Here is a 25,477-nt window from a genome sequence, read left to right on the forward strand (position 1 = left end):
AGAATCGCATTCTAAAAGTTGAATGTCACAATATTTACAAAATAGTTAACATATTTTAGTTGTAGTTTTAAAAAAAAGTCCTTATGTTTATTTTGGAATATTTATTTTTTTTCTTTTGTTCAATTGTGTCCTATTCTAAGAATCCCTGCAGTTTTTTTTTTGGAAAGGTTTTTTGGAAAGGCTTTCTCTCAGGCTGAGAGAAAGTGACTGGACACCCAGTTGGCTTTGTGTCCAAGGCAGGACTAGAATGTATATTCTTCCAATTTCTATCCTGCTGCCTCAATTACCAAACTGGCTCTCATGTTTCAACACATAATAAACTGGAATTTTAACATTATTTAGTTGGAAAATGTCATTATTCAGCAGTATATGTCTGATAATTGATGGTTCTAAGTGCAAAATATTATGCTTGAAATATCTAGATATTAATAGGGTTTAATATCAAATACTAATTCCAATAAACTGTAGAGTCAGTTTCCAAAATTGTTATTGCACCAATGTCAACTCCTGGCACCCATAACTATAGATTGTCTCCATGATAATTTTTTTTATAATCTAACCTTCCAATGGCTTATTCATTTCTACTGTAACTAAATCCATCAACCTTCTGCTGGTCACCCTTTTATTATATTCCTGCATTACAGCATTCTCTGGCGCACTAGATCTTCAAATAATGTGTCTGAAGTAGGATAATTTGAGTCTGGTCATTTGTATTTAGAGTGAAAACTCTGGGTTAATTTGTTTTTTAGCTGTCCATGGTATTCTCAAGAATCTTCTCCAATAACAAAGTTTAAAATCATCAATATACTTCTTATCCTGTTTTTCCAGTCCAACTTTCACTTCTATAAAATGTTTCAGGCAATACCATGGCTTGCACTATTCTGATTTTTTAGGTATAGACATATTAAGACATCTGAATACCTTTTCAAGGCCTTCATAGATACTCCAAGTGCTAGTTAGAAGGATATTCCTTGTTTGATTCCTCCTCTATTATCAATAGTTGATCCTAAAAAGTAGATACTGTCTACCACCATCTACTAAGTAATGAATATATCATTAATTATCAATTTTAGGAAGATTATTATAATGTTATTAATTTAGTCTTAGCTATATTTAATTTTAGGTCTTTTTTTTACTGTGTCCTTGACTGTTATTAACTTGGAGATAGCAATAGCAATATACCACTTCATACAGCTCTCTGACTCTGTAAACTGAGTCAGCATATTGCCCCCAATAATCTGGATGTTCATTTTACCGACCTCAAAGGATGGAAGTCTGAGTCGACCTTGAGCTGGTGGGAATTGAATTGCTGGCAGTTGGCAGAATTAATCTACAATATTGCATTCTAACCACTGTGCTACTACAGTTCTGCACTTTCAGTTATTAGAATAATATCATCAGTATAATACAGATTATTGTTCTTCATGCAGCGTTAAAACCCAATTCATCTTCTTCCAATCCATCTTCCCTTAATATTTCATAATATATTGATTGAATATACAGCCTAGTCTCACTCCTTTCCCATCCTAGGTTGCAAAGTCTATTTCATCATATTCTTTCCATATTATGGCTTCCTGATTTATATATAGATTTCTTAATATTATGTTTTGAAATTGTTAAACCAATTATCATAGATCCTGGACTATTATAAATATTAAAAATAAATAAAAAGAAAATACAAACTTGAAGGAGAAAACAATTTCCCAATTTAATATACACTGAAATGATTACCAGGTGTTTTTTTTCTCAGAAGACCTGGTTGAAATTAATAAAGCAAGCTCACAAGAATTCAAGAACTTTTTAAAATTAATATGCAGAAAATGTAAGAAGAACATTACAAAAGAATTCAACAAAGTACATGATCTGTTCAGAATAATCAATATGTAAGTTTTGTTTTTGATAGTTTGTTTTGCACTTTTTTCTTGCCCCTTTTATATGGGGGTCTAGAAGGTAATCTCTTTTAGTTGAGAATATAGCTGTCATCTCTTCTTTGGTTTGGCAATATACAATATATTATTGGGCTGTTTACTTTGGACAATATGAAAAGCTCTTTCATAATAACTTGGATAAATTGAAAAGTTTAGAAGCTCACAATCTATACTTACATCATATAATTAATAATAGCATTAATTGACACCATTAAGAAAGTTATCAGCATTCAGCCAACATAGCCATGCAGTCTAATCAAATAATAAATAAATAAATGTAATAATAGACATATATCATCATATCAGATTAATCAGTCAAGAACAACTGTTCTGATATTTCAATAACTTGACTCTCTCCTCTCTCAATTTTCAGCTACTTGACAAGAATTCTTCATCATATTTGAGGAGCTAGCTGTGATAATGGAATTTGAAGTACTCTTTGTTAAGGGCATGGTATTCTCTTGGCTTTAAAATCTTCAGCAGGATTTGTTCTTGAAGGACATAATCATTGATCAGCAATACCCCCTGCTGCTCTGGATAAAGCTCATTCAATTGAGCAGTTCCTAATGAAGAAGTAGTGATCAAATGGAAATGTCATACAAAAGATTTAATTTTAAATTGTACAAAAATATTCTATGATACACAGAATACAGAATAACAGACTTGGACAGGACTTTAGGCATCTTCTAGTTTAATGACCTGATCAGGCAAGAAACCCTATATCATTTCAGACAAATTGTTGCCCAATCTCTTCTTAAAAATTTCCAGTTTTGGAGCATCCCCATTTCTGGAGGCAAGTCATTCCATGGATTAATTGTTCCAGGAAATTTCTCCTTAGTTGTAGGTTGCTTCTCTTGATTAGTTGCCACCCATTACGTCTTGCTTCTTGTCCTGCCTTCAGGTGCTTTGGAGAATGGGTTGACTTCCTCTTCTTTGTGACAACCCCTGAGATATTGGAACACTGCTATCATGTCACCATAATTCTTCTTTTCATCAAACTAGACATATCCAGTTCCAGCAACCATGCTTTATATGTTTTAACTTCCAGTCCCCTAACTATTTTTGTTGCTCTTCTCTCTGTACTCTTTTCTAGAGTCTCAACATCTTTTTTAAATTGTGGCAACCAAAGTCATATTATTTAGTAGCCTTCTATTCCTTTCAGATATGTTTTTAAAGTGCCCTAATTCTATGCTATTATAACCAAGGATATGTTTCATAGTACAGACTATCATCATAAGAGGTAAAGGATGATTTTTTTTCTTTCAATCTTTCAATAGTACATTAGGTAATAATCAGTCACCTTCCTTTATTCAATATCTCGTTGTCTTCTGGGTAATATAAATTTTGGCAAAAGCTTTCCCCCCCTTTATTCTTCATTTACTTTAAATATTATAATTTAAAGTTCATAAAATATCCTTGAGTCTTTCAATAGCATCATAACTTAAACAACATGTAAGAAGGAGTGCTTTTCTGCTTGTTCCAGAATTAACTGATCCAGTCTTAACTGATAACAGCAGGCATATGAATGGCTTAGATGGGAAAGACTTGGGGGGAAAAGCAACCCAGTTACAAGCGATAAAATATTAGTCCAACTGCAATATTCAAAATAGCTGGAATACCCAACACGGAAACATTTGAATCTGCCCAATTTTGTTTCGTGCTTCACACTGTTTTGTTTTCTACTAGATATAAAATTCTCAGAATGTAAGTGTTTTGTTTTATAGAAGCATACTCAAAATGGCTTTTGAGGTTAAATGATTTTGCACATCTCTACTGTTTGTGATTCTATGTAAATATTCACTAAAGCGGGGGACACAATTTCAACTGCCATAACTATAGCTTTAAGAATAATATTGTAATGTTTGTAATGGAGATTAGATTTCTATTTCTCTGAAACATTATTTTGGCAGGTTTCTTAAACCAACATTATTATCCAAAATAATATTCAAACATTTATGTTTATGGTAGCATGGAAGGCTTTAAAAGCATATTATACTGATATCTTCAAACCTTTATTCAGAATAAGTATATTACATTTATTTAGATTTGTTTACAAATGAATATTTATTGAATTGCAGCCAATAATCCAAAACTTTGATAATATTCCAAGTTATTAAAATACTCAGAAATATTTACAATTGATGTTCTCATTCTAATGCTTACCTACAATTATACCTGGAATTAATTTTTAGCTAAGCAAAAAGTCTATTGTTTTGATTTTTTTTCTTTTGTTGATAATCATATAGATTTCAGATGTGTGTGACTTGAAGAGTGAAAATAATAAAAGAGAATGTGTCAGAAAAAGGAACCATACAGTATTAAAGTTTTGCTAATGTAAACTTTGCCCAAATAATTTAGAAAAAAAAATTAAAATGTTGATAAACTTTATCGCCCCTCTAGGCTGAAGAAAAGGCACATTCAGAGGTAAATATGAATATACTTACTATATAATAATCAGTAAATTAAAATAGTTGTGGTTGTGTGGCATTTTATCTTATACTTAGGAACCTAGCTTTGAGATGTTCTCCTACCTAAGACATTTTTTCAAAGATTTGAATACCTGAGCCAGGTGTCTTTAGACAAGTCCATTTTAATAGTGGCATTCTGGTTGTACAGCAGTCTTCTCTATGATATTTTCTTATTATATGTTCATAAATATCTCAATATTTACCACAACATTTTCTTGGGTATCATAGCCTAATCACATCAGTTTCAAATACATACTGGAGTTTTATTTTGAATAATGTTTACAACATTGTACTATATTTTGATGGTACATTTATCTGTTTATTTACTGGATATGTACAGTAATAAATATATTACAACAGCATTATGTAGATTATCAATAAGGATATTAATTACAGCAATTTCTTAATTATCTTGTCATCTGCCCAGACCAATCACCATTGTATTGAATCTGTTTTAAAATGATATTTTAGTATATTTTAGAGTACATTTTTCTTAATCAAATATTGTAGGTTTGTTGAAGAATAACTATGATTTTTGAGGGAATTATTTTGGGGTATTTCACCAAGTATATAAATCATTAAATCTATTTTTCACAAGTTTAAAACTAACATTTTGTTTCAGGGTATAATTCAGCATTCACTAGCTTCTGAAAAAATACTTCTTAATTCTTAAAATATATGTTTATATATTTGTGTATTAAACCATGATATGCATATTGTTCATTTTATGAATATCAAAACAATGGAATTTATTTGCACAAATGTGGAATGGGCAACAGATTACATAGCTTTAAAAGAAGTTAAACAATTTTGCGACTGATAAGCTGTCACAAAGTACAATTTAGTCATGATAGCTATGGATAGAATGCAAGCATGATAGCATGGTAGAATGCAGGATAGTATTCTTCCACCATAATATCCAGTATAAGTATGAATATCAATTATTGGGGAAGAGTGGGAAAATATTACTGCTCACATTATTTCCAAGGTGGAAGGAAGATGGCTGTCTATTCCAGGAAGCAGTTGGTTATGTAATATAGTTGTCTATATTTTCTTTTCTATGATACTGGAGTAAAGAAGTCTTTTATCCAATGTATTCTTTGATGAAATATTTATATACAATTCAAACACACAACTGGGAGCAAAAAATACAGTTATATTTTATGTTCTAGATTATTAAATGGTGTTTAGTTAAAGCAAGTGACTAAAATGTCATATTTTAGAACTCTTTGTATTTTTCCTCATACCTAGCAAATTCATAAATTACGACGGGAACTGGTTGCATCTCAGGAAAAAGTGGCCACGCTAACATCACAACTGTCAGCAAATGTAAGTTATTTATTATCATAATAATTTTGATATAGTTTTATTCTGCATATATATCCACTGTAAATCTGTGAGAAAGATTGCTGCAACTGCCACTTTGAGGGGGGGAGTATTAGAGATGATATTCTGAGTTTTAAATGAGCTATGTGTTACATCACAAACAAATGTCAAGAGAGTTCTTCCAACATGAGTGCACTAATAAATTCTGCTTATAAATCATGAAAGTGTATTTAAGTACCAGCTGCACAAAAGCAGAAGCATCAACAAAACAAAATAAAAAAGAAGGTGGCATCATTAAAACACTAACATCCAAGAATGCATAAAAATAAGTTAAAACTTTTCTATTTTTTTTTCTAATGAACAGAACACCATGTAAAAAAAAATTACTTTATAGTTTTAGGTCAGTGAAAATCTCTGGGAGCAGAATGATTACTGGTTGCTTTTATTTAAAATATTTTATAATATTTAAGTTTATGAACAAATATTTGTTCACAAGTGGTGGGCCGGCATGCATGTGCATGTATGCAACTTGACTCATGCAAGTGGCAGGCTGGTGCACATATGCATGCAGCTTGATTGCAAGTTGAGTTGCACGCATATGCACATGCATGGCAGCCCGTTGCTTACACGAGTCGAACTGTGTGCCTGCCTGCCCGCCTCTCGCACAGCCCTGTTCCAAATAGGCCAGGGCCTGGTAGCCATAGCCCGGGGTTTGGGGACTCCTGCTCTAGGACACCTGAAGGAACAAGGAATTGAACCTTGCTGAAAGTATTCTGTATAAATGCAGGAAATCCCAATTTTTTTATTTTACATATAAGGAAGATGCTTTCCGAAACAAATGGGGGAAATTTCCCCTCGCCCCACTCACTGTGATTTCCATCGGTATTTTCACCATGTTTATTTTAGTCTCAAGGCAACATGGAAATACATGCAGCTTGTTTAGCAAACCATATCATTTACTGTAGATCTTCTTTAAATCTTTCGTTGAAAATTTTTGGTATTGTTAAAACAAACAAGCAAAAAACAGTAATCTAGTATGGAAATATTTCCATACATTTGATACATTCATACATGTAACATTAAATTTAAAATATATAGTTTTGAGCAGGTAAGGGTATGATTGAAGAAATTACTGTAAGTAGAAGCATTGTTGAAAATAATGAGATGGCAAAAATACATTCAAGCATCTTTTCTGGACTTTATCGAATGCTTTTTAAATCCTGATTACATTTGAATGTTTCCTCCTTTATCACAGGCCCATCTTGTAGCCGCATTTGAAAAAAGTTTAGGAAATATGACAGGCCGGTTACAAAGCCTAACAATGACAGCTGAACAAAAGGTATGTTTGAACCAACAGATGTGGAGAATCTAACTTAATCCAATGGCACTGACTTTATTAGAGTTTGCATTGACAGAGGAGCACAGGAATAAACAACTAGGTGTATCTTTCTTTCATGACCCATGCTATCAAATCTTTACAATAAGCTACTCTGTAAGAATCACACTATTCATAATTACAGTTAGCAAGCTGTATCAGAAAGAAGTGGGAAGATAAAATATTTCATTTTCAGGTTTTAATTAAAATATTTGTGACTCTGGATTTAATGTGTATTAAAAATTTAACAACAAAAACTGATTGTAAAGCAACAGGAGTAACTTGAGAACATTATCAGAATACTAACTATTAGTTGACAATGTTTCATGTTTTTAGCCTTTCAGTCAGTGTTGTCTTGAGGGGGATAGGACAAATAGATTTGCTTGACTTCCCTGTTAAGTATGTTTAACATAATAGTTGAGATGTAAATTTAGGACATAATTTTGGTTTATGTTGCATCACATTGGGTGGCTAGTTCTTGACATTGCAGTACTCTAAACTAAACTATTTTCCAAGGAACACATAAAAGATTTTGTCTGGTTTCCAATATGTTTTTCTACCCACATAGTATTTTTATAGATTTGCCTCTGTTCTGCCATTGAAAAAAGAAAGAAAAAAAGAAAGAAAAAATCAGTCCCATTTTAAGTATTTATAGCATGGGTGTCAAACTCGTGGTGTCACATTGCCGTCACATGACATTTTATGATGATTTTCCCATTTGCGGACCAGGGCGGGCGTGGCCTGTGCATGTAGGCTGCCAGTTTGACACCCCTGATTTATAGGAATACAAATTTGTTTTAAGGATGAATGAAAAATTAAGTGAATCAAAACATTTCCCTTTACATTTGTGTGTGTGTGTGTGTGTGTGTGTGTATAATTTAGAATGTTACATAAAATTTCCAAAGATTTACAGTGTGAGAAAAAGGGAGAGCAGTGAAACTGGAAAGAAAATAAGCTATATTTTATGTCAGTAGTTTAAAATTGCCCTAAATGAGAGGTTATTCAGTGCTAAAAAACAAAACAAAGGTGAGTCTTCCATTTAAAGTGATAGCAACTTTGTAAGAATGTATGCTTTATCCAAAAAGAAAAATTATACAACAGGAAAAAAACATTTTTTTTTGTGTTCATCACAATTTACTTGATAGATTTTACATTCAGAATTCTGGAAAAAATGAATGGATGCATACATGGAAAATAAAATGTTTGAAACCTTAAATATGAAAATGAATGAAAAATGAGGGATGAGGATATTCTGGGAGCTGACGTCCACATATATATTGCTGGGGCTGAGTAATAGTGATATCAGTGACAAATGACTCAACTATAGAATGGCACAAATGATGTAAACAAATCATGTAATTTTGGATTTAATTGAATGGCACTAGGAGACTCCCCAAAGGTGATTTGAATGAAGATTTTACTATACTGATATTGACCTTTAAAAAACCCTTTCTTGATTTGACTAGCAATAAATGTTTTAAAGGATTTAAGTTTCAGTATATAAAATGAGAGCTGGAAATTTTAATGGAAGAAGCAGATATAGTTTCAACTATAGATTACACGTACTAAATTATTTCATACTACATTTTCTCCCTGTATTACATGTGAAATATTGTGCATGTCTTCACAAATGTTTATATTTCTTCTCTAAAACTTGTTACTTGCAGCAGTTGTAGAGATGAATACCTTTCAATAAGGACTTTACATTTGATTAGCTAAGATGAGAAGCATACATGAACCCTAATTTTCTCCTTAGTTTCACTTGCATTTTTCACCTACACTTTATTTCCATTCCATTTTGTGTGTTTTTACCCCAGAGGATAAACCTAATTACTGTGACATATTTTGAGCCTTTCCCTCCTGTTTCCAAAGGAATCAGAACTCATAGAATTACGGGAAACCATTGAAATGCTGAAAGCTCAGAACTCAGCTGCACAGGCTGCTATTCAAGGAGCTCTGAATGGCCCTGACCACACTCAGAGAGGTATGGTATTCTCTCTCACTTATAAGGGCTGTAATAGTAGCCCATTACTGGCTTTCTGTTTTTCAAAAGAATGAGTTTTGTACCACATTTGTAGAACCTTCCATATGAAAATGTATGTTTTCAATGTTTCCGTATCTTAAAAAGTTCAACTTCAAAAGTTACTGATTTCCAAAGAGTTTCCTTCTTCTGAGGAACCACTAAGCACTTCTGGTTGACAAATAGCACATCCGTACTAGAATCTCTTGTAGCTCAAGCCAACAATGTAGAACGGAATGGCAATTCTGAATTTTTCAATTTTCTATCCACTTATATTAAATAGGATTGAAGATGGCATAAACGATGCCAACAACAGACTTGCATAAACATGATCAGGCTGCCTTTAAGAGGCAACCAAATAATTTTAGAACCATCAGATCTCTAGTTCTTTACTCACTTTTGTTCCATTTCTAGATGTCTATAGGTCCAATGAGGCCACTGTAAAATCCATGTCCCTCAAATTTTAACCACCTATAGCAGGTAATATAAGGGTTTTTAGAATGATTTTCTTAGTTATCAGATAAACCTATTGGCTTCCTTTAGGATGTGTCATATCTTCAAGCCCTTTTAAACCATGTTTATCTCAGGAAGAATGTGAAATATATGTCTGCTTCAATTTAAAACATTGGCTGAATTATGCACAGTGACTTGAACTTCATTGTTATTTGTACTGTAGAAGAACAATTTTCATTATTTTTTTTTCTGTAATCTGTAAGTCATTCCACATGATGTGTCAATAGACATGAGCAGAAGAAGAAAATGACATTTCAAAGGAGAACAGAACTTAAGAAAGCATAGTTCCATTAATTTAAACTCTGTTCTGGATTTAGAAAAAAACAAGCAAGAATAATAAAGAGATATATTAAATGCTTTATATCATTCCTTAAACAGTCACAATTATAGCCTGGATAAAGGATGTGGGAGAGTTTAAGATAATAATTGAAACACTAGAAAAAGGAGTTACGTTGGGGAAAAGGATATGTCCACACTATTTCCTTTCTCTTTATATTATAGATTTGCGAATAAGGCGACAACATTCATCTGAAAGTGTTGCCAGCATCAATAGTGGTACAAGCCATTCAAGCATGGGTAGCAGTAATGATGCTGATTCTAAAAAAAAGAAAAAGAAAAATTGGGTAAGTACTCTATTAAATAAAACTGCCTGCCTGTCTTTTTGTATAATTCTTTGTTTCATAAATAATATAATGAATGAACTATGTAAATCACTGTTTTAATACCCTTCATAAATATAGTTACTGATGCTGATATAATGCGGATATACTACATAGGTGTAATTTTTTTGCATCTTGCTGTATTGTTTATGTATCAAGATCACATAATATTGTTGATGTAAATAAATATACCTACGTAATAACAGACTTCACAAGTTACTATATTTCAGTTTACTATATACAACATATTAATTGTCCAAAGTAATTTATAGGACGATCCCTGAAATTTGGTAAAAAGTCAAGATAGCAGCCATAAAGGTACAATTGAAGTTTGTATTGATTTTTTTTTAATGTTTGTCATACATTAAAAGTAGGCATAACCTTTATCACATTTTTGCCAATGCTATCTATTTTTTTAACCACATTCTGTAGACATCTTTGATAGTTTATTGTTCCATGAAAGAAATGTAGTAAATATCTTGAAAACATAAATAAAGATAAAGGTCTTGAATTGAGACACATACATCAAGAACTCACATTTTACTGACATAAAAGCAGGAAAATACTTTTTATTGTTAAAATATGTTTATTACACAGGTAATATTTTAAAAATACTGATTCCAACGTCATTCCCTTGATTTGTAATTGCACACTCTTTCATGTTTCTGCAAGGTGAACTCTAGAGGAAGTGAGGTGAATATAAAATCCTGGAAAATTTAGCATGCATCTCAAAGAATTCTATCTTGGCATGATTGCTATTCATTTTGGCATTAGGCTTTTGTACCCTTCTGAAATATTATCCTTTATGTCTCCTTAATGTTTCTCTTCATTTTACCTCCAACTTTAAAATCTGGAAAGGGGAAGTGTTGCCAAAATCCATTTCTTTCTCATTAGAAAACATAAAATGGCGAAAAGAAATGCTGGATGATGGTTAATCAGCTCTTAGCCTCCCAGTTCTTGAACAGGGATGGAAGAGAAAGTTGATTCAAATTCATACCAACCAATCTGTGCTTTCCAAAGTAACATGCCAACTGGAATGCAGTATTTTCCCTCTATTTTGGCCCGTCTTCAAATAGTGTAATGCAGTTTCTTCAAAGAAAATATCTGCCAAAATACATACATTAGAGAAAACTGTATATGAAAAGGTGAATTACTAGCAGATATTACAAAAAATGCAGGTAATAGTGAAAATCATATACAGAGTGTACGTAAGAAAAAAATACAAAATGATGTTTTTACCAACAGAAACCAAAAATTCTGATGAGGGGAATCTATATATTCTTCAAATAAATTGAAGTTCTAGCAAATAAAACAGACGTGTATATTCAGTTCTACTTTTGAACTGATTCTTATGAAAGAAAATATTCCAAAATTTAGCTGAAGGTAATAACACAGCTACTTGGAAACCATATTTCCCCTTGGTTTAAGCAATCTGCTTGCTCATAAGAAGCCTTTGACAGCTCAGACATAAATATATATAGTGCTTATTAGCTATTAGCTATTATTAGGTCTTATTGGAGACCTAGCCATCTCAAATATTGAAATAAATGGCTGTTTGGCTATTCTGAACCTTTCAATAATGGATAAGTGCTTTAGATAATAAAGGCCATGCTTGCATACATGAACTTGCTTCTTTAAAAAAAACTTAAGCAAATGCTTTCTGTTTCCCACCCTTTCAGCTTCTTTGTCAGTGGAAAAGCAAATACTGCAGCTTCAATATGTTTATTTTTGATCAGTGTTACTGTGGAAGTTATAAGGTCTAATATTTCTGGGACAAAGTGTCTCTTCCCTCAAATAATGCACAATATCATATTGATTGGAATTCAGTGTATTTATAAGCCAGTAACTTTTTTTAAAAAAGTACTTATTTAAGACTGATCATCTTAAAGTGAATGCCAGAAAGAAGGTGTTTCACAATAGGTGTGGGGTTTTAAATGAGTATCTGTTTATCAATAAAGTTCAATTGTGCTTATTTCCTATAACACAGTCCTGAGTTAATTTTAAAAAGCACTCTGCCATGTTTCTAAAGATACTGTGTTGCACATGTTAATGTCCTGCTTTCTCTATACACTTACCTCAGGTAGTAGCTAGATTGGCCTCTGCAAACTAACTTCTCATACAAGAACTCTCTCAAATATGAGGAGAACTAAATTGTCAAAGATATTGATGTTCCTTTCTTTTCTCCTAGCTAAGGAGTTCATTCAAACAAGCTTTTGGGAAGAAGAAGTCATCAAAACCTCCTTCCTCTCATTCTGACATAGAAGAAGTCACAGATTCATCTGTTCCATCCTCACCCAAATTACTTCATGGCTCTGGTGATTGTGGATCTACTTCAATCAGGCCATCCCAATCAACTTCACTGTATGTTTATTCTTTGAGAAATGTTTATTTGTGAAAGTGTCATTTTTTTATGGGATAGTTTTGGAAAATGTCACTATTATTTCTGAAATATGGTTGTGAGTTACCAAGAAGCATTGTCTCTTTTTTAAGATTCAAGCCATTTTAATTCTTTACAAATAGTCCTTGCTTAATGACTATAATTGGAATCAGCAACTCTGTTGCTAAGTAACAAAAGATCATTTAACTGCACCTGACGTACATGCAGTTATAGTTGACTTATCCATTATTTTTAAGTGAGGCATCACATGACTCGAAATTTTACTGCTGGCTTATGCATTGCTTTTGCTTATGAGAAATCAGCTAAGAAAAGGTGACCACAGTCAGGTGACCACAGGAGGCTAAAATGGTTAAAGTATCCTTCAACCCTTCTGTTATTCTTACATTTCATATTAAATTGTTGCTTTTTAAAATTAGCTACCACTTTCTTTAAAAAAAAACATTCCTTTCTTATCCAAATTTTCAGCTATTGTTGTTTGTTATTTTTTCTTTTCTGCCTTAAATAATGTCTAACAGCTGGATTTACTCACATGGCTAAATGTGAAGCTAAAAATCTATAGGAAGAATAATCTGTATATATTAGATCTCTCCTCTACATTTTCTATAGACACCATTTTCCATTAATGAGCAAAATTTCTCTAAACAATAATTCTCCTTGGTTTTCTCAAACCCAAGCAAAGTAAGTCTGCTAAAACACATACTCATGAATGTACATGAATGCAAGAGAAATCCAGTCAGGGTAGGGGAGAAGGAGCCACTCCTGTTTAATAGTGAATTGCCAAATTAAAATGAATTGTGTAAAATAATTTCTCATAATATCCTGCCAGTTTCTTGAATCACAAGACACATGCCTCCTTTTGTTCAATCCCAGAAACTCTTTGACCATGAATACAATAACTTTGATGATTGCTGCTAATAATGAAACTGGTGTAGCATGGGCCAGCTGTTCCCAAGCTAATAAGGATCATTTCTCAACATATCTCAGCTGCCTTCTGTAACCAAGAAGCAAGTAGCTAAATATTCATTAACATAGACGAATCTGAGAAAGCAGCTTAAAATGTAAATCCTGAAGCATTGGCATTTACATAGCTCTGATTGGAATATTAAGGTAGGCTAAATCTGTTGTAATACCCTTCACTCTTAAATCATTTTGCAGAATCTTCTGCCAAATAAATCAATTCCTAAATAGATGGAAGTTTGTAGAGTTACAGTTACAATCATGCTGACATGAAACATGCCACTTGCCACTCTGCAAAACATTCTGCTGGTTGCAGATCAAGAAATGCTACCCATTTCAACATATATATTAAACTGCAGTGATGTGTTAAGAGGGACTTTCTTTCTTTCTGCTTCACAGTTATGCACCATAATAGTGCAATTGTGATTCCTCATGATACATCTATTTGTTGAGGTGCAGCATTTCAAATTACCAATTGGGCAGAGGCAGATACCAAATATCTGAATATTTTTACCTGCTGAAATAATCTTTTTGCACATTGCAAATCAGCCTATCAGAAAAGATAGGCTTTCAGCCTATCCTAGCAGTTTCTCTTAAAATGGTAGATTAAACCTGCCTTAAATGTGTGGCATAAAATAGCAATCTTGCATGTAATGACTGCACTCCAAAGCATGCTGATAAAAATCACACTGAATACTGTAAAACCTTAAAATTGTACCTTAAGTCTTGTACTTGTAGGTTTTGGTTTTGATCATTGTGGTTTATGTTATTCCCACATTCAACATGATAATGAAAGGCATAAACAAGAGTTGTTTAAATTGTGACATAATCTTCATAATTAGTTATCATTCCCTCTTAAAGCTTTTACTTTTTCATTCTACTGCATTTTTTATTCTGTTTCTTTCTTGGTTTCTTATCTTCTAAACCATTTCCTTTACTTTCTTTCACTTGCATCTGTCTGTCTAATGCGTGTATATGCAGGTCATCTCTATTCTGGGCTCCAAAGAAAAGGCAAAATGGTCCCGTGATCTACAAGCATAGATCCCGGTAAATTGGTACAAGGGGCTTGGAGTTATTTATCCAAGAACTAGATGGAGGTTATCTATTCTTTCCCTAAATGTCTTTGCAGGCATGCTTTGAAAATACAGTATATCGGTTATATGTTGAAGAAAAAACTAAAACTAAAAGAGTATTATGTGAACAATGGTGTGGTTACTATGGTACATCAGTTTAGTAATGAGAAGAAAGGACATGTTTTTTTTATGCTCCAAAGGAAAGAATTAAAAATTGCATTTTCAATTTTAATTCATTGTTAAAGTTTAAATGTTCTCAATTTCATCTTACCTGGTGTCAGAACAGAAGCATGTTGTCATGTAGATGTATTTTCTGCTGTCTGTTATGCCATGCACAAAGGTTTCTTGTTTTCCAAACAGAATATACTCGGTGCAACTCATGGAAAATATTGAATATTTAGAATTTTTGAAATAGTTACAGATTAAATTCTACAGTCATAGCACAGACATTTTAAACACCACAAAAAAAGAAATTAAGTCAGTTCACATATACTGATACTTAACATAAGTATTCATGTAATCTCATTATACATGAGTTGGACTGAAAGAGAAATCTTCTGAAAAAATCAAAAGAGAAAAGTAATAGTTTAATAGTAGCAATGAATTTTTAAATTGTACTATTTTGAAAATTGTTTACTTTTAATGAAAGTAGAGGTACTATTTAATATAGGAATGATTTGTAAAATTCAGTCCTATTGAATTTGGAGTATAAAACATCATTGTTCTTATAAAAGAAAATAAATAGAAAAGTTGTAGAAACAACATTACAACTTTACCTAGATACTGTTTCCCCCTTTCACTTTTTTTAATTAAATTGATTCATATTGCTTTGATGAAATTCTCCCTCCTCCTCCTAGGAATCAGCAGCAGAAACCTTTTCTGATTCTTGGATATACTATAATAATAAACTCCGTGAGAAGAGAACCTTCCTTTAATTTTCTGCCTCCCTACCTTCTCCTGTTTTTTTAGGATCTGTGAATGCACAGAAGCAGAGGCAGAAATAATTCTGCAGCTAAAAAATGAGCTCAGGGAGAAAGAGCTCAAACTTACAGATATTCGTCTTGAAGCTCTTAGTTCTGCCCATCACCTTGACCAAATTCGGGAAGCCATGAACCGCATGCAGGTCTGTTCTATGGAACAACTGATTATTTATTTATTTTTAATAATGGCCAATTGTAATCACCCTGAACTTAACAGAGCCATGAAATGGGATGAAAGCCAGCAGTCACTATTGGGATTGAAAAATAATTAGGTGAAACATAAATTAGATTGAACCGTTCCTTTATAAAAAAAAAAAACCCCATTATTTTACATGACATCCCTGTGGTAGTTATTGGCAAAAATTCTCTATAATTGTCAATTCTTTTGCAAAATGTTATAACTTATTCAAAAAGCAGAAGGACTTCTGGGTATTTAGAATATTCTGGTTGCTTCAATCAAAACTACATATTTTTTTAAAAAGAAAATCTTCATAGTTGCTTATTTCAATGGCTCAAATTCGAACTAATCAATATTATCTTTTTTTTCTACGATTGTCTTGTTCATCAGATAAGGATAGCCAAATCTGTATATTTCACATTTACTTTACTAATTTCAAGCATTTAATATGATTGCAATGCTGTGCTCAAAGTGCAAAATTGAAAGAGAGAGCACAATTCAGACCAACCTGAAATCAAATTCCAAGAGTCTGATAGAATGGTTCTTGAACTTGTGGAGATATGAGCCCTTTTGTATTGAAAAGCTGAATTGATGTGATTCAGTCTTCTAAACAAAGAAAATAAAATAATTCAGTGGGTCAAAAAGATAGAATGCAGTGCTTAATTTGTGAAATACCAGTATACATATAAAAATTCAGAAGTAAAAGTTAAAACAATATAGATAATATTTACCGAAAGACTAATTTATCTAAATTTCTGCACTTGCCATGTTCACGGGTTTCTTATTCTGAAATTGTAAACAACTGCACATAAAGTAGGTAAATATGCAGAAAGATTTTATTATGTATAGACTCACATGAAATACAATGTAGCAAAATTTTTGTATGCACCTTTCGTATTCACTCTACAGCTACGACTGCACTCCCTCTTGTCCCACTAACTCTATAATAGAATGACACCACATTGGCGTGACTCATATCAGGAGGAGATGAGACGGCCTATAGGTCAGAGGTTCTCAGACTGGTCTTGTGGTATAAGAGTCATAACCTCACCCTGAACATCAAAAAAACCAAAGAATTGATTATAGACTTCAGAAGATGCAAAGCAGAACCTTTCCCACTCTATATCAATGGAGACTGTGTGGAAAGAGTTCATAGTTTTAAATTTCTAGGAACTCATATTTCCGACAACCTTACTTGGTTGGTCCATACTATGATCACTGGAAAGAAGGCCCAACAGCGCCTGCACTTTCTGAGGTTGCTGAACAAGAGTGGTTTGGGTGAGAAGTTGCTGGTTACTTTCTACTGGTCTAGCATCGAGAGCATTTACTGTGTAACAGTGTGGTATGCTGGATGCTCTGCAGTGGATAAGAAGAGGAACACATAACTCTCTGCAGTGCTCCAGAGAGTTATAAACACAGCACAAAAAATCATAGGTTGCTTGCTCTCTTTCTTCTTTGGAAGAGATTGCGAAGACCAGACTCCTCTCTGGAACACTAAAAATCTCCACAGACTGTTCTCATCCTGGACATTCATATTTTGATCTGTTACCATCAGGGAGGTGTTATAGGTGTCTTAAAATGAAGATGTTATGTATGGAGAATAATGGAGACCAGACATCTGACCAGTGACTTCAACTCTTTAGTAACAGTAAATAGAACAGAACAGAGCAAGGCTATGGGCAGCAGTAACCTTTTTATAGGGTTAGCTGCTACCTTATTAACCAATGAGATGAGCAACAAGTTCAAACTAATAACCAATAAGAATAGTCCAAATAGTGGCCAATCAGGGACTAGTTCTGGCCCAATCCAAAGTTGTTGTATAAGGACCAATCAAGTGTGCAGGTTTTCAAACCCTGATTTGCATTTAAGTTATTAACTTTTATTGATTCACAACACCCCTCCCCTTGGGTTCCATTTGAGGGGAGCTGTAATAAAATCCTCAAGATAGACAGGCCGTTTGGTCTGCCTGGATGATTTCGAGGCTCCACCGGTTTTGGTCTAAGGTCCGGTTCGGTGGAGCGTTTGGATGATCTTTATTAAATTCTGTTTCGCTGCACGGTGATTCCTTGCTGCTTTCACTCTGGTTGTCTCCGCTACTCCGTGTTTCTTCGGGTTTTGCAGTTCGGTTTCCCCGTATTAAAGTTCCCTGAAAAAGTCAACTCCTCCCGTTTCACGTTCCGGTGTCTCGCTGGGCCGTAGGGTTTCCGTTGGCCTGCTATTTGTCATATCAAAGTCAATTCCTCGATATTTCCTCCCCTTGAGTTGGTGAACCCGGGAGTCATGGGCGCTGGGTGGTAATCTCGATCGGAGTTGGTCTATGTGGCGTTCCACACCCTCCCATCATCTGTTAGCAGGCGGTAAGATCTAGGCCTGGTGAGGTGGGTAACGGTTGCGGGTATCCACAACGGGTCGCCGGAAAAGTTTTTGGCAAAGATTAAATCGCCTACCTTAAATTCCCGGCATTTGCTGCTGGAGCCGAAGGGCTTTTCCGGTGCGAATGCGGGGTGGAGCCGGTCAAGGTGCGATCGTAGTTTCCGCCCATAAGAAGTTCAGCGGGTGTTTTGTTGGTCACGCTGTGGGCGTGATATGCTGTAACAAGAGAATTCGATTGATTTTCTCGATGTTGCCGAATTCCATTTTGTGAAGGGTCTTTTTACAAATTGTACCATACGTTCTGCACGTCCATTGGCCGCAGGGTGCGTGGGCGAGGTTAGCGCATGGCGGATGCCCGATCAGCAAGATATTGTTCAAAGGGTAACGCAGTAAACTGTGGGCCGTTGTCCGAGACCAACACGCCTGGGAACCCATGTGTGGCAAATAGTCTGTTTAATTTATTGATAACTGAGTCCGTTGTAGTTGTGTTCATTCGATGGATCTCGAGCCAATTCGAATAGGCGTCGACAGTAATAAGGAAAGTGTGTCCTTTGGTAGGCCCCGCAAAGTCAATATGAATACGGGACCATGGTCCCCTCGGAGTTTCCCATTCGGTTGGGATTGCTTTAGGCGGAGCGTTGCTGACGCCTTGGCAACGTTGACAAGTAGCGACCCAGGCCTCGATTCTTTTGTCGATTCCCGGCCACCAAGCGTAGCTGCGTGCAAGTGCTTTCATCCGCACGATACCCGGATGTCCTTCATGCAATACCGCCAAAACAGTTTGTTGCAATTTGCTAGGGATTACGACTCGATCGCCCCACAAGATACAGCCTTTCTGGGAAAACAGCTCGGTTTGGCAGCTTTTGAAAGGCGCCCATTCCGGTGCTATTTGGTCTGTCGGCCACCCCGTTCAACCCAGCGTAGGATGTGTTGCAGAACTGGGTCACATTTTGTTTCAAAGGCAATGTCTCTAGCCGTCAATGGTGGCACATGTAGAGCTTCGATCTGTAGTGTTGAGATGGTGGGGCTGGATCTACAGCAGAGTCTGGAAGCGGCGTTCTGCTCAATGCATCAGCGTGGAGAATTGATTTCCCAGGCGATGTTGCAAGGTGTAGTTGTAGGCCGCCAAGAATTCAGACCAACGGGTCATTCTGGGGGACAATATATACGGGTTGGTTTATTACCCGCAATGATTCCCAGTAGCGGTTTATGATCAGTGATTATTGTAAACGCACGGCCATAGACATATTCATGAAATCTTTTAACTGCAGCCACAATAGCTAAAGCTTCTTTGTCCAGCTGACTATAATTTCGTTCAGCTTTAGCTAAGGTTCGCGAAAAAACGCGATGGGGGCTTCCGCTCCATTTGGTAATCACGTGGGCCAGAATTGCCCCGACCCCAAAAGGTGATGTGTCACACGTGATAGTGAGCGGCAGAGTCTCGTTGTACTGCATAAGTACAGAATCAGAAGTTAGCAATTTCTTTACTTGTTGGAAAGCATGTTGTTCCCGTTGTCCCCACACCCACGTTGCTTTTTGTCTAATAGTCTATGCAATGGTTCAGCTACCGTTGCTTTGTGGGGTAAAAGACATTATAGAAATTGATAAGTCCAAGGAACGCCTGTAGGTCTGCCTTGTTCCTTGGAGTGGGGGCCTTTTAATTGCCCGTAATTTGTCTTCGGTGGGATGGATTCCTTGGCTGTCCAGGAGATATCCCAGAAATTCTACTTTTTCGTACATAACTGGCATTTATCTTTTTTTACTCTGAGGCCTGCATTTTGGAATCTTCGTAAAACCTCTCTGAGTCGTTTTTCTAGAATGTCTTTGTTAGGTGCGGCGATGAGTACTTCGTCGAAATATGGGACAACGCCTCTTATCCCTTGTAACAACCTTTCCATTAAACTCTGGAAGATTCCAGGGGCGACGCTACCCAATTGGAGCGGTTGCATTTAAATGCGCCCTCATGCGTTACGATCGTTTGCGCCTCAGCTGTGGTTGGATCTACAGGCAATTGTTGATACGCCTGGGCTAGATCTAGTTTGGCGAAAACTTTCCGCCACCCAGGGAATGGAGCAAGTGTTGCACTACCGGCACTGGATATGCACTTTGCTGCAGTGCGTGGTTTAAGGTGGCCCGGTAGTCTCCGCAAATTCTTAGGGACCCATCAGGTTTGATAGGCGTCACTATCGGGGTTTCCCAACGGCGTGGTCGGTGGGTTCCAGTACGCCCTGCGCTATTAGCTTATCGAAGTTGTTCGTCGATTTTAGGCTTCAAGGCGCGAACGGCACCGACGCGGCTTAAGGCGGATGGGTGCTATCTCAGGGTTCAAGTTAAATGAGATCGGGGTCCCCTTATACTAGCCTAGTCCGTTCGCGAAAACGTCTTGGAATTCTTGCACGAGTGCTTCCTCCCAATCGCTGCTCTCGGCCCTGTGGACTTCGGCTACAGTGATTCCGAGCGGTCTGAACCATTGAAGGCCTAAAAGGCTAGGCCTGTCGCGGTCCACGACAGTCAGTGGTAGTGCGACGGTGCGGTCCTTGAATGAGACCTGGAATCTGCGGGACCCGACAACGGGAATTCTGTTACCCTGATAGTCTTTGAGTATAACCCTTTGAGGGTTAAGGTCTTGGCGGCGAATCGTTGGAATGAGCTGTTGTAGCATTTTCCACGATACCATCGAGAGGAAGATCCCGAGTCCACTTCCATCACACAAGGTTTGTTTTTGATGGCGACCTTTACTCGGATTTTCCCGGCATCAAGGGATGTAGCATGGCCTATGGTGATTGTTTGGTGGGTCTCTTCCGCCGGGTTTCTTCGCGCCTGGTGGAAGTGGTGGACGGTTTGTTTCTGTAGGAGTGGTTTCTCCATTGGTGGTTCAATTTTCTCGGTGTGTGCGAAGAATCCTGAAGATTGGCATTCGGCCTGTCGGGGTTTGGAGTTCTGTTTGCTTCTGCAAACCTTTGCGATGTGACCTCATCTTCGCAATTGCGGCAGAGTGCGTCGAGGAATTTGCAGCCGGATCGTGGGTGATTGGCTCCACAGCCGGCACACGGTCGAAATGAGTGTTGTGTGGACTGGTCTCGCTCCGTTCGAAGTCAGTTGACCTCTTCCTCATCGCTGTCGGACGGGACTCTAGGTCTTCGTGGTGAGTTGATACCGGTGTCTCTCTGAGCGAGGCGAGGTATCAGTGGCGAGTTTACGTAGCGGTGCGTTGGTGCGGCGCATTCGGGCTGCCGACTTCTTGGTCGCCTCCGCTGCCGAGGCTTCTTTAAGGGCATCGGTGAGGCTGATGTCCCCTTAGCCATGATTTTGCTCTGGATCGTGCCGTCTTCTAGGCCCAGAACCAGGCGGTCCTGGAGGGCTTCTTCTAAGTCTGCGAATCCGCAGAGGCCTCCAAGGTTGCGGAGGTCCGCGATGTAATTGGCAAGGCTTTCGCCTTTCCGTTGAACCCTCTGGTAATATTCGTGTCTTCTGACTAAGGTTGGCACGGTGGGCGCGTAGTGAGCCCGTAGTAAAGGCTCGAGGACGTCCCAGTCCATCTCTTTTACCTCTGCTGGCTTGGCAAGTGACTTTGCCATTTTAAACACGGTAGGCCCGCAGTGAGTTAGAAAGATAGCTCTTTTTTGCCAGTTGTTGCATCTTTCAAATTGTTGGTCTCCAGAAACATCTGGAACCGATCCATGTATGCCTCCCAGTCTTCGGTTTCTGGGTTGAATGGAGCGGGTGGTGCGGCACCGCTGGCCATGTTGCCGTCGATGGTGCGTGTTCGACCACGTGCTCTGTTGGTTGCTCTGTAGGTTAGTCAGCTCTTCGGTCTCCGAATCCCATCCTCGTCGCCAGTGTTATGTATGGAGAATAATGGAGACCAGACATCTGACCAGTGACTTCAACTCTTTAGTAACAGTAAATAGAACAGAACAGAGCAAGGCTATGGGCAGCAGTAACCCTTTTATAGGGTTAGCTGCTAACTTATTAACCAATGAGATGAGCAACAAGTTCAAACTAATAACCAATAAGAATAGTCCAAATAGTGGCCAATCAGGGACTAGTTCTGGCCCAATCCAAAGTTGTTGTATAAGGACCAATCAAGTGTGCAGGTTTTCAAACCCTGATTTGCATTTAAGTTATTAACTTTTATTGATTCACAACAGAAGACTAATAGATTGAGAAACAGTTTCTTTTCCAAGGAAGTAATTGTCTTGAATCAAACAGTGCATTTGTGATTTAGTCCTATTATTATTATAATTATTTTAATTTTTAAAAATCTGTAGTGTGATTGTGATGTGGTGTTTGGGGCACTGTGCTGGAGTAGCTTGCAAATTTCATTGTATTCGGTCAGATCTTCTGCTTTCTGTGTTCTGTGATTACTTAGGGAGTGGGTAAATTTTTCTTATGCTGTTTCCATAATTTACTTATAACATTTGTCTAGTTGAGTAATAGTTATAATTGTCAAAATATCTGAATGACTGATTGCCAAATTAGAACATTTGTATTTAACTTAGTAGTTTGGTTTTTTTTAAAGCACTGGTATTAGTTTGATGAGTTAATTAATTTGTCATTGCAGGAGACTTAAAGAAAGCACTGAACCCTTTCTTTCCTTACCATAATATAGAGCAGCCATCTCAAACTCAAGGCCCACAGATCAGATCTGGCCCGCAGGATGCTTAGATCTGACCCACGGGGCTGGCCTGGAAAAAACAAAGGACCAGTCGACGGTACCTAGTGAAAATGGAGCTCGGGGGATCACGTGCAAACCCCAGGCTCCATTTTTGCTGGCAGAGGGGTGCAGGAGGCAATCCAGGTCAAAAATGGCGGATGGGGGGGACGTGCGATTCTCCCCCCCCCCCAGCTCTGTTTTTGCTGTCAGAGTGCTGCAGGAGGCTATCCATTTTCACTGGCAAAGGGCTATCAAAACAAACTAAAAACAAATGGACAAACGTTTCCCCTTTTGCATTTTAGCATGCAAGAAGGGACAGGAAAGGAGAAAGAGGAAAGTCAAAGAAAAAGAAGGAAAGATGGAAAGAGAGCAAGGAAGGAAAAATGAGGAAAGAGGGGAAGGAAGAAGAAAGGAGAATGAAGAGGGGAGGGAAAAGAAGAAAAGGAAGGAAGGAAGGAAGGAAGGAAGGAAGGAAGGAAGGAAGGAAGGAAGGAAGGAAGGAAGGAAGGAAGGAAGGAAAGGAAGGAAGGAAGGAAGGAAGGAAGGAGATTATAATGAGAGTGAGGGGGGTCTCAGGGAAATTCTGCCTTAGCACTTGGCCACCTTGGTGGCCCCAACAGGTGTCCCGTGTCACGCACACCATGGCCACACCTGCCCACACCCACCATGGCCATGCCCACCAGCCCTCTGAGGTCAAACACAACCCTGATGCTGCCCTCAATGAAATCAAGTTTGACACCCCTGATATAGAGAGACAGCCTTCATCTGCAATTGGTGTTTTCAATGGAAGGAAAGAGATCCTTAATCTGAATTTGATTTAGTTCTTTAAGTCTATTTTTAATTACATAAAATCTCCCACAAAAACTACTACTTGGATTTATCTTAATAATGCAATTAAATGTGAGGCTAATTATCATGATATTAGATAGATATTATTTTGCATCGCCATAATTATATGATATATCTCAAAAATATGATAGCCTCAAAGTTCTAGCTGCAATACCAATGAAAATTCTTTCCATATTTTTTCCACCTCTGTTAACTGTTTGATCTCAATGGTTAAATTATCATTATCCATTTTATGCCAGAAAGATTAGAAATCTCTGCTTCGATTATTTAATTGTTTCTTACTTGTATTTTAAATGTTAGAATGAAATTGAGATTTTGAAAGCTGAGAATGATCGTTTGAAGGCTGAGACTGGAAGCACTAGCAAACCTATCAGGCCATGTTCAGAATCCTCAAGCAGCACATCTTCCTCCTCTTCACGACAATCTCTAGGTCTCTCTCTGAATAACTTAAACATCACAGATTTAGTTACATCTGGTAAGTAAAAGCTTTATTCTCTTAACAAATATTCTTGCATCAAGGAACACTTCTCTTTCTCTCTCCTCACACATTACCCCACACTTACAGACTTCTTCCCAAATATAATTTTATTGTCAAAGTACAGGGAAATGTAATTACATTTGGAAAGGTGCTCATTATATAAATGAGGTTTACAACTTTGAAAATTAATATGACATGAAATAATCCTGTGTTGTATAAAGGAAAATTGAAATCCTACATTTTTGTTGTTTCTTTCTATTGTATTGCAACAGTAGTATTGGCTGAGTGTTTCCTGCTTTCACTTGAGGTAGTTTTCTATGAGGGAAGCTTCTTCCATCAACAGAATATAGCTCTGCATACAATCTATGTGTATGCAATATATATACAGCAAAATATTGTATATAGAAATTGAATAATTAAATGTGCATTTATAATTTTTTCTTACATATGTGTGTTATATCTGTGTGTCCATATGTATTTTAATTATCTAATATATTCATGTTTTTTTTTCATTGTACATATACTAATAATAAGAACTTACCAGCAGTTTTTAACTTATTTGTGAATATTTTCTTCTTTTGGGGGGGTCACATTTGGAGAGTACTTTCTCAGATATTGGGAAATCTTGGGCTTGGGCTTTAAGGATTCAGAATTTTCTAAGGGTACATTTGGATTCAAGTCCCAAACAATCCAAATATATATACCTTTAACCCCAAATCTTTAAGTAGGTTTGGGTCTACTGTTTTATTTTAGTTTTCTAAAATGATGGATGTTTCAAAAATACAAATGTTAAGGATTTAAATATTTGATATCATGCAAAAAAGGCAACTAAAATAAGGAAATTAGGCCAAAAACTTTTTTTCTCTAAAACAAATGGATAACTCTGATCCAGAGTAATTTTCTTTCAAGAAAATTGTAATCTTTTTGTCATACTTGAAAAACAAACTTTCTTTACTATGCTGCTTACCAAACTGAAACTCTATGGAGATTCTCAGTCATCCAGATCATGGTTGTCCTAAAGGTACTTTTTCAAAAGACAACTGGACTTTCTGATTTTTCTTTGAAGACATTTCAGTTCTCATCCAAGAAGTTTCTTCAGCTCTGAATATGACTATGTATTTTCAGTTTATTCATCCTTGTTAAATACTTGAAGATAATTGATGAATTTTATTTGTATTATTGATTTCATCTTGCATATGATTCTCATCTTTCCTCAGTGATGTAGTATCTGTTTAACATAATTTT

The 25,477-nt window shown here is 36.4% G+C and overlaps 1 protein-coding gene across 7 annotated transcripts in view; it reads left to right on the top strand.

The window, feature by feature from the left end:
- Nucleotides 1-25,477, top strand: part of NAV3 (neuron navigator 3) — a 503,910-nt gene that overhangs the window by 454,297 nt on the left and 24,136 nt on the right. For 3 of the 7 annotated variants that reach the window (XM_087968025.1, XM_087968024.1, XM_087968026.1), the window contains 9 exons: nt 4,329-4,352; nt 5,648-5,725; nt 6,978-7,061; nt 8,970-9,081; nt 10,132-10,253; nt 10,962-10,982; nt 12,478-12,650; nt 15,687-15,840; nt 24,055-24,229. In XM_087968025.1, coding sequence (XP_087824151.1) covers nt 4,329-4,352; nt 5,648-5,725; nt 6,978-7,061; nt 8,970-9,081; nt 10,132-10,253; nt 10,962-10,982; nt 12,478-12,650; nt 15,687-15,840; nt 24,055-24,229 — 943 coding nt within the window. Of the gene's footprint in view, nt 1-4,328; nt 4,353-5,647; nt 5,726-6,977; nt 7,062-8,969; nt 9,082-10,131; nt 10,254-10,961; nt 10,983-12,477; nt 12,651-14,625; nt 14,692-15,686; nt 15,841-24,054; nt 24,230-25,477 lie in introns of all 7 variants that reach the window. The other 4 variants (XM_087968029.1, XM_087968023.1, XM_087968028.1 and 1 more) reach the window with 2 other exon arrangements.

The sequence above is a fragment of the Notechis scutatus genome, chromosome 6, assembly GCF_049901735.1.
Source record: "Notechis scutatus isolate UNSWTSFEM ecotype Mainland chromosome 6, rNotScu1.2, whole genome shotgun sequence".
In the NCBI taxonomy this organism is placed as follows: Eukaryota; Metazoa; Chordata; class Lepidosauria; order Squamata; family Elapidae; genus Notechis; species Notechis scutatus.